The 15,892-nt window shown below is 42.1% G+C and overlaps 2 protein-coding genes across 2 annotated transcripts in view; both read right to left on the bottom strand.

The window, feature by feature from the left end:
• The window catches only part of LOC124121100 (hepatocyte growth factor receptor-like), a 46,857-nt gene extending 41,269 nt beyond the window's left edge, over positions 1–5,588 (bottom strand). The window contains exon 1 of the mRNA XM_046484067.2: positions 4,264–5,588. Within this exon, the coding sequence (XP_046340023.2) occupies positions 4,264–5,268 (1,005 nt within the window). The 5' untranslated portion in view covers positions 5,269–5,588. The remainder of the gene's footprint in view (positions 1–4,263) is intronic.
• Positions 5,589–9,584: 3,996 nt separating this feature from the next.
• The window catches only part of LOC124121101 (hepatocyte growth factor receptor-like), a 124,141-nt gene continuing 117,833 nt past the window's right edge, over positions 9,585–15,892 (bottom strand). Inside the window, exon 17 of the mRNA XM_048396923.1 lies at positions 9,585–11,342. Coding sequence (XP_048252880.1) covers positions 11,099–11,342 — 244 coding nt within the window. The 3' untranslated portion in view covers positions 9,585–11,098. The remainder of the gene's footprint in view (positions 11,343–15,892) is intronic.

Here is a 15,892-nt window from a genome sequence, read left to right on the forward strand (position 1 = left end):
TTTTTCAAATATGTCAGGGAGGAAAACAGTAAAGCAAAGTGCACATGCAAGTTATGGCATTCGCAACTCGTGGTAGTGGCTATTAAAAGGCAAACAGAAGCCAATAATTTGTCATTCAATTGTCAACATTTTTCAAGTTCGAAAATGCCGAGACTCAACGCTGCCGGTCGGAACATCGCCATAGGGCATATCCATAGATGGGAATCGCAGTCTTCTCTTGCACGCAACTTCAACGTCCAACACAGCACCATTTGCCCCCTTTGGGACCGATATACACAGGTCAATTCCACTGCAGACCGTCCAAGAACCGGCCGACCACGAGTTACGACCACTGCACAGGATCGCTACATTCGACTGTTCCACCTTCGTCATCGCAATTTGACAGCAAATCGCTACATGAATCAAGTTCTTCAACCTCACCTTCTTCTAATCATTGACCGCCAGAGGGAGCTGTTTCAACAGTACAACGCTCCACCGCCCACAGCTCATGTCACGGTAAACTACCTTCATAATGCCAACATCAACGGCTTTCCCTGGTCGTCGAGATCTCCAAATTTCCAAAATCGTAAGAGATGTTAGTTTGTAGTTATAGCTGTATGATAATAATGAACGAATTGGGAACACATTACAACCGGTAGTGACGTATGACAGTAGATGTTATGACCGCCACGATCTTTAAGGACGATAGGGGAAAGATGGGAACCTTCAGAGTTGACGTGTTTGGATCAGTAGTGCGTAATACCGCCATGATTTGTCAAACATTCATTCACTCGACGAGGTATACGTCGTATGAGTCCCCCAATGCCGATTAGAGGGAGTCTGTACCAACGTAGCCGGCGGCCTCTGACGTTGACGCACACGTCTCCCTTTCATGTCCAAGACAGTTTTGTTCAATTGGAGAAGGTCTGGGCTCATTGATGGCCATTTTATTCTATGAATGTTGCGTTCCTGGAGGTTAGCATCGATGATTCGTGCACGATGAGCACGGGCGTTGTCGTCCTGAGAAACAAAACGCCTTGCGAAAGGAACAACAAAGTGTGTCAGTATGTTTTCCCGATACTACTGTCCAGAGACCCTTCTTTGCACAATATGCATAGTAATGCCCCACACCATAACCGATCCACCGCCAAATCTGTCATGAGGTCTGAGGTTTACAATTGCTCGACGTTCATTTCGAAGTGGCCAGACACGACCATGCCTGTCAAAGAAGTGCAAGGTGAATCAGGACTCATTGCAAATCATGACACATGACCAGCGACGATTACCCCAGTTTGGACGTCGTGTAAACCATTGACGTTTGTTGGCAATATGACCATTTGTAAGCGGCGGAACAACATGTGGCCGTCGGGCATTGAGATAAGCCGCATGTAGACCATTGCTAATCGTATAACTTCTTTCAGTGGCATTTAGAAGTTGGTGTGATGAAGTAAGTCGCGTCCTTAGGATGAACAACTTCTTAATGGCAATTAGTGCGACGTTTCGGTGTAGATCCTAACACCTTTATCAAGCAAGTGATCATGTTAGGATCTACACCGAAACGTCAAAAATATGTGACGCATAAGAGATAACGTATTTGTTATTGCCAAGATTGTCATGGTACATAATCATATGGTATACTTTTCTTGGAATACGGCCTTCGTGCAAATCGTGTTTAAACCAATTTTTTTTAAAGTTCGACATACAACGTTTATATTAAGAGCATATCTTTCCACACTTGATTTTGACTATACCTTTAGGTGTTCGGAGACCAACTCGGAGAAATATATTATCTGCCATCAAATGCATTTTTTCTCTTTCTGAAATCTGTGTACACCAAAGCCCCCAAGCCATATATGCGCATAAACATTAGGCTTGACTGTTAAAATATATTTAATGCAGAGTAGAGATGTTCGCTCACATGTGTGTAACTAATTTCAAAATTGTTTCCGAGGCAAACAAATGAATTTGGAATTTACTCGATTCTGATTGGTCAATCAGAGGCTATTAAATCTCAATAAACCCCCTCTGATTGAAACAGCTGGTTTGACGGCCGCATCACCACGGAAGCTAATATTCACAGAATAGTACTATTTTCAGTCATTGTCGCTAGGCATATTTAAATAATTATATCTACAATTACAGGTTACGAAATGCACAGATGCGGTTACTACAATATTCAAAGGATGTGTGGCAAAACATTACGTGCAGAAAACACGACAGAAATCAACAAAGGGAATGTATTTACGTTTTGGAGACAACAGAGAGCTTGGAATTTTGGCGCTTTTCTATATACGACTGTGACGTCATATTTTTTGCGTCACAATGAGCGATATGACGTCATACTGGTGATGCGCAATGTAGAGCGAAAGCCTTGCAAAGCTTGCTTTGTTTTCTTTAGGGATGCCCACCTCATGTTAGCTTACCAAGTTGCCGTGCTTATATGCTTTCAATGCCTGTCATATGTTCGAGTGAAGTATAACGGTGTAAACAAACTGCTTGAGTATATACAGCACCATATTTTGTTCGGTGATTCCGTAATTCAGATCGATAACCCACTCAAAACACTGAACTGAACCCATGCCGTTTCACAGTATATTTGCTAACACCAAAGAGTTCGCGTTTTATTTAGTCATGGTAGAATGGAGATAAACATACAGTGTTTTCAATGTAGAGCTAGGTTACCTGTAGATTTAACCGCGCTAAATTTAACATTTGAAACCTCACGCTGCGCGTTCGGTTCCAAATTCAATTTAGCGGGGTTAAATCTACAGGTAACCTAGCTCTACATTTAAAAAAACCCAGTATGTTTATCTCCTAATTATTGAAAGGATTAAATATGAACAGTGACTGTTTAAAGATTGCGGAACTACCGGATTGATTGACAGCTGTGCACTGATCCTGTACCATTCTGTGCGGTGAATGCGCGTTAAATACTGTCTGTTGGCTCTTTACATTTAATACTTATATTCGAGCATGTAGCTTGGATGACAATGACAGTGGAGTGGATTAGAACGGGCCACTCGCGGGTATATGCCCCTGCCTTTCATTTAGGTTGACTCAATAGATTATTGTTAGCTTGAAGATATGTACTTCTTGTTACAGCTTGGACAGTTAACGTTTGGCATCAGCCAAGGCAAGCAAGACACGTTCTATGCCTGCGTTGGTGTGTAATTGTAAATATTTTTTAATTTGAAGTTTACACGATAAACGGCTTTTCCATTGGACGAGAGGTCGGTCACATGACCGCGAAATTGACGTTCATAAGTGTATGAACGACACAATTTGACGTTCATACGTTTTTCACGAGATCGTGTTCTTGAAATGACGTAAACACTGAAGGACGACTTCCACATTCCCGGGGAAACCCCTGGGAATTCCCTTGCACGAAAACATACATACGCGTTCTTTCTGATCATTAAGAACCTTTATTCTTGGTCTCAGCGTTTCGGTATACATTGAGAAATGTCAGAGAGCGTGACTGCATGATTATTCACGAATATCCTCGCTGCGGCCTATCCTAATGAACAAGCAAAGAAATGCACACCCAAACTATCGTAGTATCGACTCCATCCGTGTCTAGGCTGACATTGACCGTCTTCAGCAATCTATGAATTTACCTTAGTGTCTGTTTGACACATCTTTATTCACCTTTCAATGATCGGCCAGTTGATCAATGATGACTAACACATGTAACCGCCACAGGTTCATTAACAACTTCGGAAATCTCTCCCGTCACGTTTATCGTGTCGGCCATTTTGACGTCTTGTACTTGTTGTAAATGTATTACGACGCGCTGCCATTGTGACAGACTTACAGAGGTAGTTTTTTACAGACCTTTCTCATCCAGTGAGGATATAAATTGAACACATGTGCTGCGTAAAATGTTTCTGAAGAGCAAGTTGTGCATCCATACGCCCTTGTCACCTCTCTTTTTGAGGAACTATTTTACTCCGCGATATAGCTGGTTGTTGTATGGCTGTCAGTGTAAACATAAAGTCACATTACTAAATGAAATTGTGTTTAGATCTTGGCCTACATCCTTTGAGGGGAGAAATTGTGATAAAAAAAATATAAGAATTGACTTTCACTTTGTGTGAGTTCATAGGATTATGAACCTTCATAGAGTGAGGGCCAGACATTTTATGAACGTCGTCGCAAACTCCGACGTTCATACAGTTTGGCCCTCACTCCATGAAGGTTCATACTCCAATGAACTCACACAAAGAGAAGGTCAATTCTTATTTATCAAGCTCCTATGAAAAGATGACAAAGGTATACACTTACGTTTTCGATTTTTCCATCTTGCCATGGTTCGCTTGGTGTTGTTAAAAGAGAAAGATGTTTTCTGCTGTCGTTTCTGATATCCTCAAATGTGTACTGGCACAACGCTGATCCACGAGAGGGATCTTGCTGAAAGTCGGATTGGTTTGTATTTCTTCCAAAACTGACAGTGATGGAGCTTCCGGTATCCGCCATGTCTAGTCCGATGTTGTATAAGGTCAGGTCCTTGGTCCGACAATCCAGGAGAAAGTCCATGAGGGGGAACAAAGACTCATAACTTGTGCAAAACCTAATGAGTCGGGTGGTGACGTTCATGCTTGACGTTTCTCTCTGGGTTGTAAGGAAATATGTGAAATTGTTCTTGGTGAAGCTTGATATAAAATGTATGGCGTAGTTGCTTTCTGGTTTTCTTGACATGACAGACTCGGTGTTGTCACTGATGTTCATACTAGGTTGGCCTTGATCTGGGAGAGACAAATGTCGGTACGACAACACGGGGACGACGGGCGTCGGCTGGTCCGAGGTTGATGATGCTACTAGCAACGTTACATTGTCAAGGAACACCAGAACAGAACGGGTGTTGATGTAACTGTGGTTAGTTCCATTGTTCATCCACAACCTCTGGGTGATATTAGACGTATTGTACACAGCACAGAGACCCCCACAGGCCGTGGAGCAGGCCAGAAGTCGAGGGGAGCCAGGCTGTAACGCCATCGCTGTCACATTACCTCCAGCGTCACCAACGCAGTCGTCTGCATCGCCCCAACCAACACCGGCGATGAAAGTGAGATTTTCAGACCAATGACGGATCCCCTTCTCCCCCGCCGTGTACACGTGCCCTGTGTTGGTGTCTGTGATCACCTCATCTACACGTCCAGTGTCCTCCCAAGTGGCATATACGCCTGCTGCCACCGATAGGAAAAACATACACACGAGTAGACTGAAACCTCGCCCTCTGCAGTGCACCAAGTCGTAAGAGATAGCAGGCATGCCACAAGCCACTCTCATGTTCAGGTTTACACAATTCAAAGAAGCAATGTATGCATGTACCAGACAATGTAAATCCGAAGATGGTAAAAAAATGGAAAAGTACTACTTGTACACCTGTATGTACCGTCAAGTTCAGCACACAACATCACAAAGACGCAATTTAAAGAATCTGATATTGCCTTTTCTCTAGAAGCATAACAATCAAATATCTGACTTCGTTAAATGTTTTACAGATCCACCAGTCTCGTGCGTACAGACCACACACTACTACGTACATGACAAATTCATGGTGAAGACATGCATGTCCTTCCGTCAGACTGTGTTCCCTTGCGACTGTGTGGTTGGATTGTGACTCAATTACGTTGCAGACTAAGATACATATCACTTCCTGGGACACTCGTCACAAACACCACGTGGGCTGATTCTAAAGGTCAGATTTGAATCTTCACATAGTGAGTTAGTTGCTTTAAAAGTTTGACAAAACATGTAGTGTGGAGAAAAGGAGTGAGTGAGTGAGTGAGTGAGTGAGTGAATGAATGAGTGAGGGAGGGTTGATTGCGTGTCATTATCGGCATGGGACGATGTTTAAAACATATCATTATGCTGGAATGTTGAGGAGTACGACGAGTGCACTCTTGACCTTATCTCTGCATCCTTCTGTTTCCTTTTGTGCATCCGAGATCGAGCTATTCTTGGTTTACACTTAAACTAACATGCATCCTCCTTAGCAGTGTTCCACGCATTTTATTTGAATCAGTTTTGACGACACGATATTGACGACTTGGAAATGTAAAACACCAACATGTCAGTAGACTTTACTAGTTGAAGTTGCATTTGTTGACGTCCATCAGCTGATGAAGACAGTGCTTCACGTGAGCAAATTTACCATGCAGCGCTTCGGACAGTGTAGCTTTAAAGGATGCATGTTACAGGGGCACGCTCATAACATGCACGCCCGTGTCGCCACTAAATCTTTCAGTGCACTGACTATAACATGTGAAGAGACCATATCACCCCATGTTGTCAAACCTAGTCATGACAGTTTACAATATGAATTTGTGTATCAGTATTAGGATACTAGTATTTACGTTTACAATGGGATTTACTGGGAACAACAACAACATTTGTTACTTAAAGTCATCCACTGCCATTGTTGGCGGATTTGCACGATGTTGTAGATATAGTATTTTCAAAAGTTTGGTAACATAGAAAGTTATTTGCATCATAATTTTGCAACAAAATATTGTCAAAATGTCATTCGGATCCTTTTGAAATATGAGTGTACATGGATAGTGCACATAATATTACGTATAGACATCGACACATAGACATAGAGAATCTCACCGAGTGTCTTTTGATATCAAATATATCAACACGAGTTGATAAAAGTGGGAAAACTCCGAGGCTTGCCGAGGATTTTATCCACTTTTATCAACGAGCGTTGATATATTTAATTTCAAAAGACACGAGGGTGAGATTCTATTTATCATCCAACATCATTCTTCCAACTTTTTCAGTTTGTAGACAGTAATAAGCAGTGTCGTAAAAAGTACTGCTAACAGCTTCAGTAGCAGAGCCACTTAGTGATGTCATTTGATTGTGACGTCATGGTAACCAATGACGTCACAATGGTCTGCAAAGCATTGGGATGCCATTTCATTGCAGCGATATCTACAGTGTAGATATCGCTTGATCTCACCCAAGCGATATCTCCTGTGGGAGCCAGTTTGGATGATAAAACACTATATACAATGATGACACTCGGGAAACTCATTTGTTTTGTTGATAGGCGCAAAATGTTATCCATTGAAATTAACAGATGTTGTCTATGACTACGTATACATTCGTCAGCCTTCCGTGAGTAATTCATGGGTTCGAATTTTGCTGGCGACACACGTTTTTCGTGGAAATTGTTTTATCACCATGTTGTATGGAAGGGGAAAAAGAAGTTCCGTCGTTGTCACGTGGCTGACAATTTAGCCAATTAATGCCCGGTCAAAGAGAAAGGAGCCATGATTTAAGGAAGAACAACTGAAACAGAAAGGTGCAAACAATAGTGAGTGTGGGTGTGTATAGTTTTACGCCGCTTTTAGCAACATTCCAGCAACATCCCGGTTGGGGACACCAGGCATGGGCTTAATACCATGTCGGGAATCGAACCCGGGTCTTCTGCGTGACTTGCGAACGCTTTAACCACTAGGCTACCACCGCCTGCAAACGAGCGCGGGCAAACGCACTTGAAATACCAACACGTCACAATACGCGACATATTCTACTCCTGACTGAATAAAAGGAAGTTAAAGCGGAATGGACAAATTAGATAAGGACTGCACGAGCTGAGTCGATATTGCAATTTTACCACTGACTACTCATGTAAACATTACGAAGCCAAGAATGTCACGTGTTATAGTTTAGCGCTGGTTCTCATCAGAGGTGGTGTTTCCTTAAGATTGGAAACAGGAAGATACTGAAGATGAAAGCCACTGTACAGCACTGTACGTATCCAACTTTAACTGAGTGATGCTCACTTTCAAAACCTACAAAGATATTTTATCACAGACAAATTCATAAAATGTTCACTTTATAAAGGAATAATGCCAAAGACCTTTTTCGTAACTTTTTATCTTATACGTGTTAGACACTGATAACAATTCATCCTGTAGTAGTTATCGTTTTTTAGTTATTGTTGTACATAGCATTGTCGTCTCTCACAACTCTGGGAGGAGTGGCCTGCACCTTAATTGTTATATGTTAATACTGTATTAAAACAGTTTGTCCGTCTCTACATTCCGACCCGTGATGATCCGGGCAGAGAATGGGTCTTCAGCAACCCATTCTTGCCTGAAAAGACGACTATGCTTTTCGTAAGAGGCGACGAACGGATCGGGTGGTCAGTTTTGATGACTTGGTTGATGCAGTTCATCGTATACCATTTACGTGGATCGATGCTCATATCAATCACTGGATTTTCTGGTCCAGACTCGATTATTTACGGACCGCGGTCATATACTTGTAGCTGGAAGAGTGCTGATTGCGGCGTTAAACAACACTCACACAAACTGTAATGCCATATGTATCGAGGGAGAGCCTGGACCTAGTAGGTCTTCTAGCTTCCAGGCCTTCTTGCTCCCAATTTGGGGGAGGGTGGGTGTGGGTGTGGGTGTGGGTGTGGGTGTGGGTGTGGGGCCCCTGACCAGTCACATAAATGCTGGGATAGCTATGCAGCAATCAAATACAGGAACATAATCAGTTGCAGCTGATGCAGGACACGGACGGAAATACTTATGTCACGAGCAGTGTCACTTGCTTTCCTTGTTTATAGACCGCCTCCGTGGTCTAGTGGTAGAGCGTCCGCCCGGAGAGCGGAAGGTCTGGGGTTCGATCCCCGGCCGCGCAATTTAAGACGTTAAAAGATGGCACTTGTTGTTACCTGTCTGGCCCTCGGCATTAAGGGGCTAAAACAAGGACTGGTCGGCTCGGAGTCAGTATACTGTGTCTGAGTGGGGTATTCATGTTAAACTGCGGCATGGTATCTCAGTGAGCTAGCAGTATAAATCGGCATCAGTCCGGACTAGTACAAGCAGCCCCACACACACGTGCATGCACGTCGCTATATGAGTGCAATAATCTTGGACGCGACGTTAAACCCCATTTCACCTCACCTCCTTGTTTATACGACAATTCATGTTTTTCAAAATAACAGTAACGCTAATTTTTTAGGCATTGTCATTTGCAGAAAACCTGCCCAACCATTTATTGCCCTAACGAAGGAGACAATTTTAACCAAAACAGATAATGAAGCCTCGTTAAGCTGAAGTTATAATGACCCTTAATTATATAATATCGCCTTATACGTAGTTTGAGACGAGAGAAGTGCCGATATCACCCATAGTATCAATAATAATTCCGTCGGGACAATAACGTTACATCGTCTCATACATTCTTCGATCAACGTAATATCTTGTCTTTGATAATACGAGATATAATTTGATATTTTCAAATAAATATTAACCTTTGTAGAACTGAACAATCCCTCCAGAGCCTAAATACTGCATTAGAGAGACCAGGGTGTGTAACAATGTTACGGTATATTAAATATTACCAAACTCTTTGTGCTTGACATCCACAAATCTCGACTCAATACTCATAAAGGCGATGTGTGTTGCCTACAGCGATAAGCGCTAGTTCGTCACACAGAGGACCCGAGTATATGTACGAGACGAACCCGATTTTTTTTGACAAGACGAGCGACCGCGTTATCCATTCGGCTGCACCACCGCCCAAAGGACAGTCCATGCACTCCTTCAACAACACAAGAAATAGTATATGCAAAATATTGAGAGTTTATTATATATTCAGTCAAGCAAGGTTTGTATGTACATATTTACATGTTAAGTATATGCATAGACTTTGATGTACATCATTTTGATCTTTACCCTTATACAAAGTATATACAATAGATATCATAGCTTAAAAAGTATATAAGGAACAAAATAGAAGATCATAGATAAAACTGATATCGCTTTAGTTAATTCAGCGTTGTTTGAAAAAAGTGCATGCATACGTGTATTAGCGTTTTCATGTGCAAGTATAATACTATTAATCAATAAATACAAAATCACAGATAGATAGATATTGTATCTAAAAATCTAGAACAATAATAAGACGTGGCATCAACATCCTGATTGTAATTGGGCGGGCCTCTCGATAATGAACACATGTCTTGAGCATGCAGGATTGGACATCCCCGGGTTGGGAGCAGATCTTGTTAGGAAAGACTACACATGCACACAAAGGGACATTACTCATAAGTATTTAAACCGGACATGCGTTTATCCGGACATGTATTAATCTGGACTTATTAACTGAACATATTTTGCTCATAACTAAAATAGCCCGAACATTGCACCGCGCCCGTTGTAAGCTGGTTGAAATCTTGCTGCCTGGGGCTTTGTAGGCACATCTTAAATCGTAGCATCAGTTAAGGGCGTTCACTGACAAATAGAGTCCAGTTCCCACGGCAAGGCTATAACTGATTATAAAAGTCTAGTTTCCGCCCTTGCCGAACTAGGCTGGAATTATAGAGTTACCTTTTGGCTGGACCAACGAGTCTATGCATAGTCAAATCAAAATCGCGTGACGGACTGGACATCCGGTTGGTAAACAACATGGATTTCAACGTGTAGATTTCGGTCGACTGCAGGATTTCCAAAGTATGTGTACCGTCAACTGGGCGTCGACAGATATTTTGACAATCTTTTCATGTTTTTAATCAAGGTGCAAAAGGGATTTGATGCGCTTCGCGGTTTTATTACAAAAAATGATCTTGATTATCGATCAGATCGTCTTGACTGGGCGCCGCCATTTTGTTTGAAGCAAATGCAAGGGATATGTGGTATTGGTCACTAGGAGGGACATAAAAGGTACATAACCCGCAACAGCCACTGGTGGCGCTCCGATCGAGCCTGGAAATTCCACTCTAGTTAGGCAAGGATGGAAACTGGACTTTTATAGTCAGTTAACGCCCTTGACTCGGGAAGATGTACTCAAGTTACTATAGCCATATACAAACATCAATTTCACGTGTTAACCATAAAACAGACGATTTACATCCTTTGACAAACACATCAATGTCATGCTAAAGACACAAACACAAATAATCATTTACTCCAAATCTGGGATTTCTGTCAATGCTGACGCACCACATGAGTGATATAATATGTTTAAACTGCAATCTCTCACATAAAGTTCATACTTGCGGGTCCTCACACCTGAATCACGCGACACTGTTCATTTATCTGCTCCTCCTCGCGAGAAAGGAAATGTTGATAGCGTTTCTGGTTTTTCCCTACATAGGCATTGCATCTAGATTTTCCCTTGAAGCTTCAGTTTCTAACACAAAATATTCGGGGACCCGAAGCTGAACATAACGGGAACATGAAGGAAATGTGACGTAACCGTCATCTTTGCTTTCTGACGTCACTTCCTGGTCTGACGACATTTTGAGTAACGTGGTGAGTGATTCGGACACTTCAGAGAAGGTGGGTCGCAGCCCTGGGTCTTTTGACCAGATCTCCATCATGACGCCGTACCTAGAATGTATATAGCACACACTGTAAAGTCGAGCAGACTGGAAAGATGCATGGATAACGGTGTTCCTAGAATATATATAGTACACACTGTATAGGCGACTAGATTAGAAAGATGCATGGATTGACAATGTTCCTAGAATGTATATAGTACACACTGTATAGTCGAGTAGATTAGAAACATACATGGATGACGGTGTTCCTAGAATGTATATAGTACACACTGTATAGTCGAGTAGATTAGAAAGATGCATGGATGACGGTGTTCCTAGAATGTATATAGTACACACTGTATAGTCGACTAGATTGGAAAGATGCATGGATTGAAAATGTTCCTAGAATGTATATAGTACACACTGTATAGTCGAGTAGATTAGAAAGATGCATGGATGACGGTGTTCCTAGAATGTAAACTAGTGTCCAAAAGAAACGATACCAACTTATTTTCAAAATTGTTTTTTACTAAGTGAATTGTCAGGTATGAAAACATGCCAATTCGTATTGCACATCCCAAACACAGTATAGTCGATAAAAAATACCGGGAACACGTGATCACTTCCGGGAAAAAACGTAAATTTTGTGAAAGTGACATTTCCCTCTCTAGCATGTTCTGCACGTGCAGAAAAACTGTATAAAACGGCTGATCAGACACGTTGATATCACAGGAACAAACAGAACACAAGATATGCCACGTTTGACAGCCATCGAGAGAGAGAGAGCCGCTGGAATGGTCCAACAAGGAGCGTCACACGTCGACGTCGCCAGAAGGTTGGGCTACGCACGCATCACTATCACCAGGTTGATGCAGCGGTTACGTTAGACAGGTCAGACGTCAGACAGGCCCAGGAGTGGAAGACCACGAGTAACCACGCCCCGTGAAGATCGTTACATCCGGGTATTACACCTGAGGAACCGCACCGTAACAGCGACATCCACGGCGGCTACAGCACTGGGACACAGGATCAGTCGACAGACCGTCTACAGGAGACTACGGCAGTATGGTATCCGGCCACGTCATCCCTACCGCGGACCGCTCCTGACGCCTCGACACCGGAACAACAGACTGATCTGGGCCAGGCGAGTTCGACGTAGGCAACGGCGGGACTGGGCACGTGTTATGTTCTCTGATGAGAGCAGATTCCTCATCTTCAGAAACGATGGACGGCAGCTTGTATACCGACGATTTGGTGAACGTTTGGCGCCTAACTGTATCCAACAGGTCCGGCCGTTTGGAGGTGGAGGGTTAATGGTTTGGGGTGGCATATGTGGTGACGTCAAAACGATGCTTGTCGTAATTCGTGGAAACCTGAATGCACAGCGTTATCTTGGTGACATCCTACGGCCTGTTGTGGTGCCCTTTATTCAGCAACAGCCTCGTGGACTCCTTTTCCAACATGACAATGCAAGGCCACACACAGCAAGATTGACACAGAACTTCCTTGCCAACGCCAACGTACAGGTTTTCCCATGGCCCGCATGTTCACCGGACATGAATCCCATCGAGCACTTATGGGACCACCTCGATCGGCAAATCCGACGTCGCCGTGTGCCTCCAGTCAACGTCCAGGACTTGGAACGATGTCTCCTCGAGGAATGGCAACGCATCACTCCCAACGTCATCAGACGTTTGACGTCATCTGTCCGTAGGCGTGTTCTGGCATGTATTGATGCTCACGGTGGACATACCCGCTACTGACTTGACTTTGAGACGTGTGGTGTGACATTTCCCGTTGTTTCTGTGATCAGTGCTCTAACGAAATGTTCATTTTTCGACCCCACCCATCTTTTAAGGCTTGTCATATTGGTTGTACAGATTTTATTGAAATGAAATTTTTGTACAGATGTTGTGAAAGGATTTCTCAAAAGCATAACACCAATCCTAAATTTCTGCATTGTTTAGTTTTTCTTTTATGTCGTTGCAAACAGGTGGTATCGTTTCTTTTGGACACTAGTTTATATAGTATACACTGTATAGTCGAGTAGATTGGAAGGATGCATGGATGCCAGTGTTCCTACAATGTATATAGTACACACTGTATAGTCGAGTAGATTAGAAAGATGCATGGATGACGGTGTTCCTAGAATGTATATAGTACACACTGTATAGGCGACTAGATTAGAAAGATGCATGAATGCCAGTGTTCCTAGAATGTATATAGTACACACTGTATAGGCGACTAGATGTGAAAGATGCATGGATGCCAGTGTTCCTAGAATGTATATAGTACACACTGTATAGGCGACTAGATTGGAAAGATGCATGGATGCCAGTGTTCCTACAATGTATGTAGTACACACTGTATAGTCGAGTAGATTGGAAAGATGCATGGATGCCAGTGTTCCTAGAATGTATATAGTACACACTGTATAGTCGAGTAGATTGGAAACATACATGGATGCCAGTTTTCCTAGAACGTATATAGTACACACTGTATAGTCGACTAGATTGGAAAGATGCATGGATGCCAGTGTTCCTAGAATGTATATAGTACACACTGTATAGGCGAGTAGATTGGAAACATACATGGATGCCAGTGTTCCTAGAATGTATATAGTACACACTGTATAGTGGAGTAGATTGGAACGATGCATGGTTGCCAGTGTTCCTAGAATGTATATAGTACACACTGTATAGTCGAGTAGATTGGAAAGATGCATGGATGCCAGTGTTCCTAGAATGTATGTAGTACACACTGTATAGTCGAGTAGATTGGAAACATACATGGATGCCAGTGTTCCTAGAATGTATGTAGTACACACTGTATAGTCGAGTAGATTGGAAAGATGCATGGATACCAGTGTTCCTAGAATGTATGTAGTACACACTGTATAGTCGAGTAGATTGGAAACATACATGGATGCCAGTGTTCCTACAATGTATATAGTACACACTGTATAGTAGACTAGATTAAAAAGATGCATGGATGACGGTGTTCCTAGAATGTATAACGTACACACTGTATAGTCGAGTAGATTGGAAACATACATGGATGCCAGTGTTCCTACAATGTATATAGTACACACTGTATAGGCGACTAGATTAGAAAGATGCATGGATGACGGTGTTGCTAGAATGTATATAGTACACACTGTATAGGCGACTAGATTGGAAAGATGCATGGATGACGGTGTTCCTAGAATGTATAAAGTACACACTGTATAGTCGAGTAGATTGGAAAGATGCATGGATGACGGCGTACCTAGTATGTATATAGTACTAACTGTATAGTCGAGTAGATTGGAAACATACATGGATGCCAGTGTTCCTACAATGTATGTAGTACACACTGTATAGTCGAGTAGATTGGAAAGATGCATGAATGCCAGTGTTCCTAGAATGTATATAGTACACACTGTATAGTCGAGTAGATTGGAAACATACATGGTTGCCAGTGTTCCTAGAATGTATATAGTACAAACTGTATAGTGGAGTAGATTGGAAACATACATGGTTGCCAGTGTTCCTAGAATGTATATAGTACAAACTGTATAGTGGAGTAGATTGGAAACATACATGGTTGCCAGTGTTCCTAGAATGTATATAGTACAAACTGTATAGTCGAGTAGATTGGAAACATACATGGTTGCCAGTGTTCCTAGAATGTATATAGTACAAACTGTATAGTGGAGTAGATTGGAAACATACATGGTTGCCAGTGTTCCTAGAATGTATATAGTACAAACTGTATAGTGGAGTAGATTGGAAACATACATGGATGCCAGTTTTCCTAGAATGTATGTAGTACACACTGTATATTCGAGTAGATTGGAAAGATGCATGGATGTCAGTGTTCCTAGAATGTATATAGTACACACTGTATAGTCGAGTAGATTGGAAACATACATGGTTGCCAGTGTTCCTAGAATGTATGTAGTACAAACTGTATAGTGGAGTAGATTGGAAACATACATGGATGCCAGTGTTCCTAGAATGTATATAGTACACACTGTATAGTCGAGTAGATTGGAAAGATGCATGGATGCCAGTGTTCCTAGAATGTATATAGTACACACTGTATAGTCGAGTAGATTGGAAACATACATGGATGCCAGTGTTCCTACAATGTATATAGTACACACTGTATAGTGGAGTAGATTGGAAAGATGCATGGTTGCCAGTGTTCCTAGAATGTATATAGTACACACTGTATAGTCGAGTAGATTGGAAACATACATGGATGCCAGTGTTCCTAGAATGTATGTAGTACACACTGTATAGTCGAGTAGATTGGAAAGATGCATGGATGCCAGTGTTCCTAGAATGTATATAGTACACACTGTATAGTCGAGTAGATTGGAAACATACATGGATGCCAGTGTTCCTACAATGTATGTAGTACACACTGTATAGTAGACTAGATTAGAAAGATGCATGGATGACGGTGTATTAATTTATAATAAAAATCAGGGGGAAGGGAAATCTCCTCGAGTCATCTTTTAAAAGAACACAAAAGTAATATTGTTTAAACAGATGGTACCGCCGTGAGAATTAAAATTTAAATTCAGCAGTGTTTCAGACATACATTCAGTGGACGGTAGATCCGGGGGTGGGT

The sequence above is a fragment of the Haliotis rufescens genome, unplaced genomic scaffold, assembly GCF_023055435.1.
Source record: "Haliotis rufescens isolate VD_foot unplaced genomic scaffold, xgHalRufe1.0.p SCAF_16, whole genome shotgun sequence".
NCBI classification, from domain to species: Eukaryota; Metazoa; Mollusca; class Gastropoda; order Lepetellida; family Haliotidae; genus Haliotis; species Haliotis rufescens.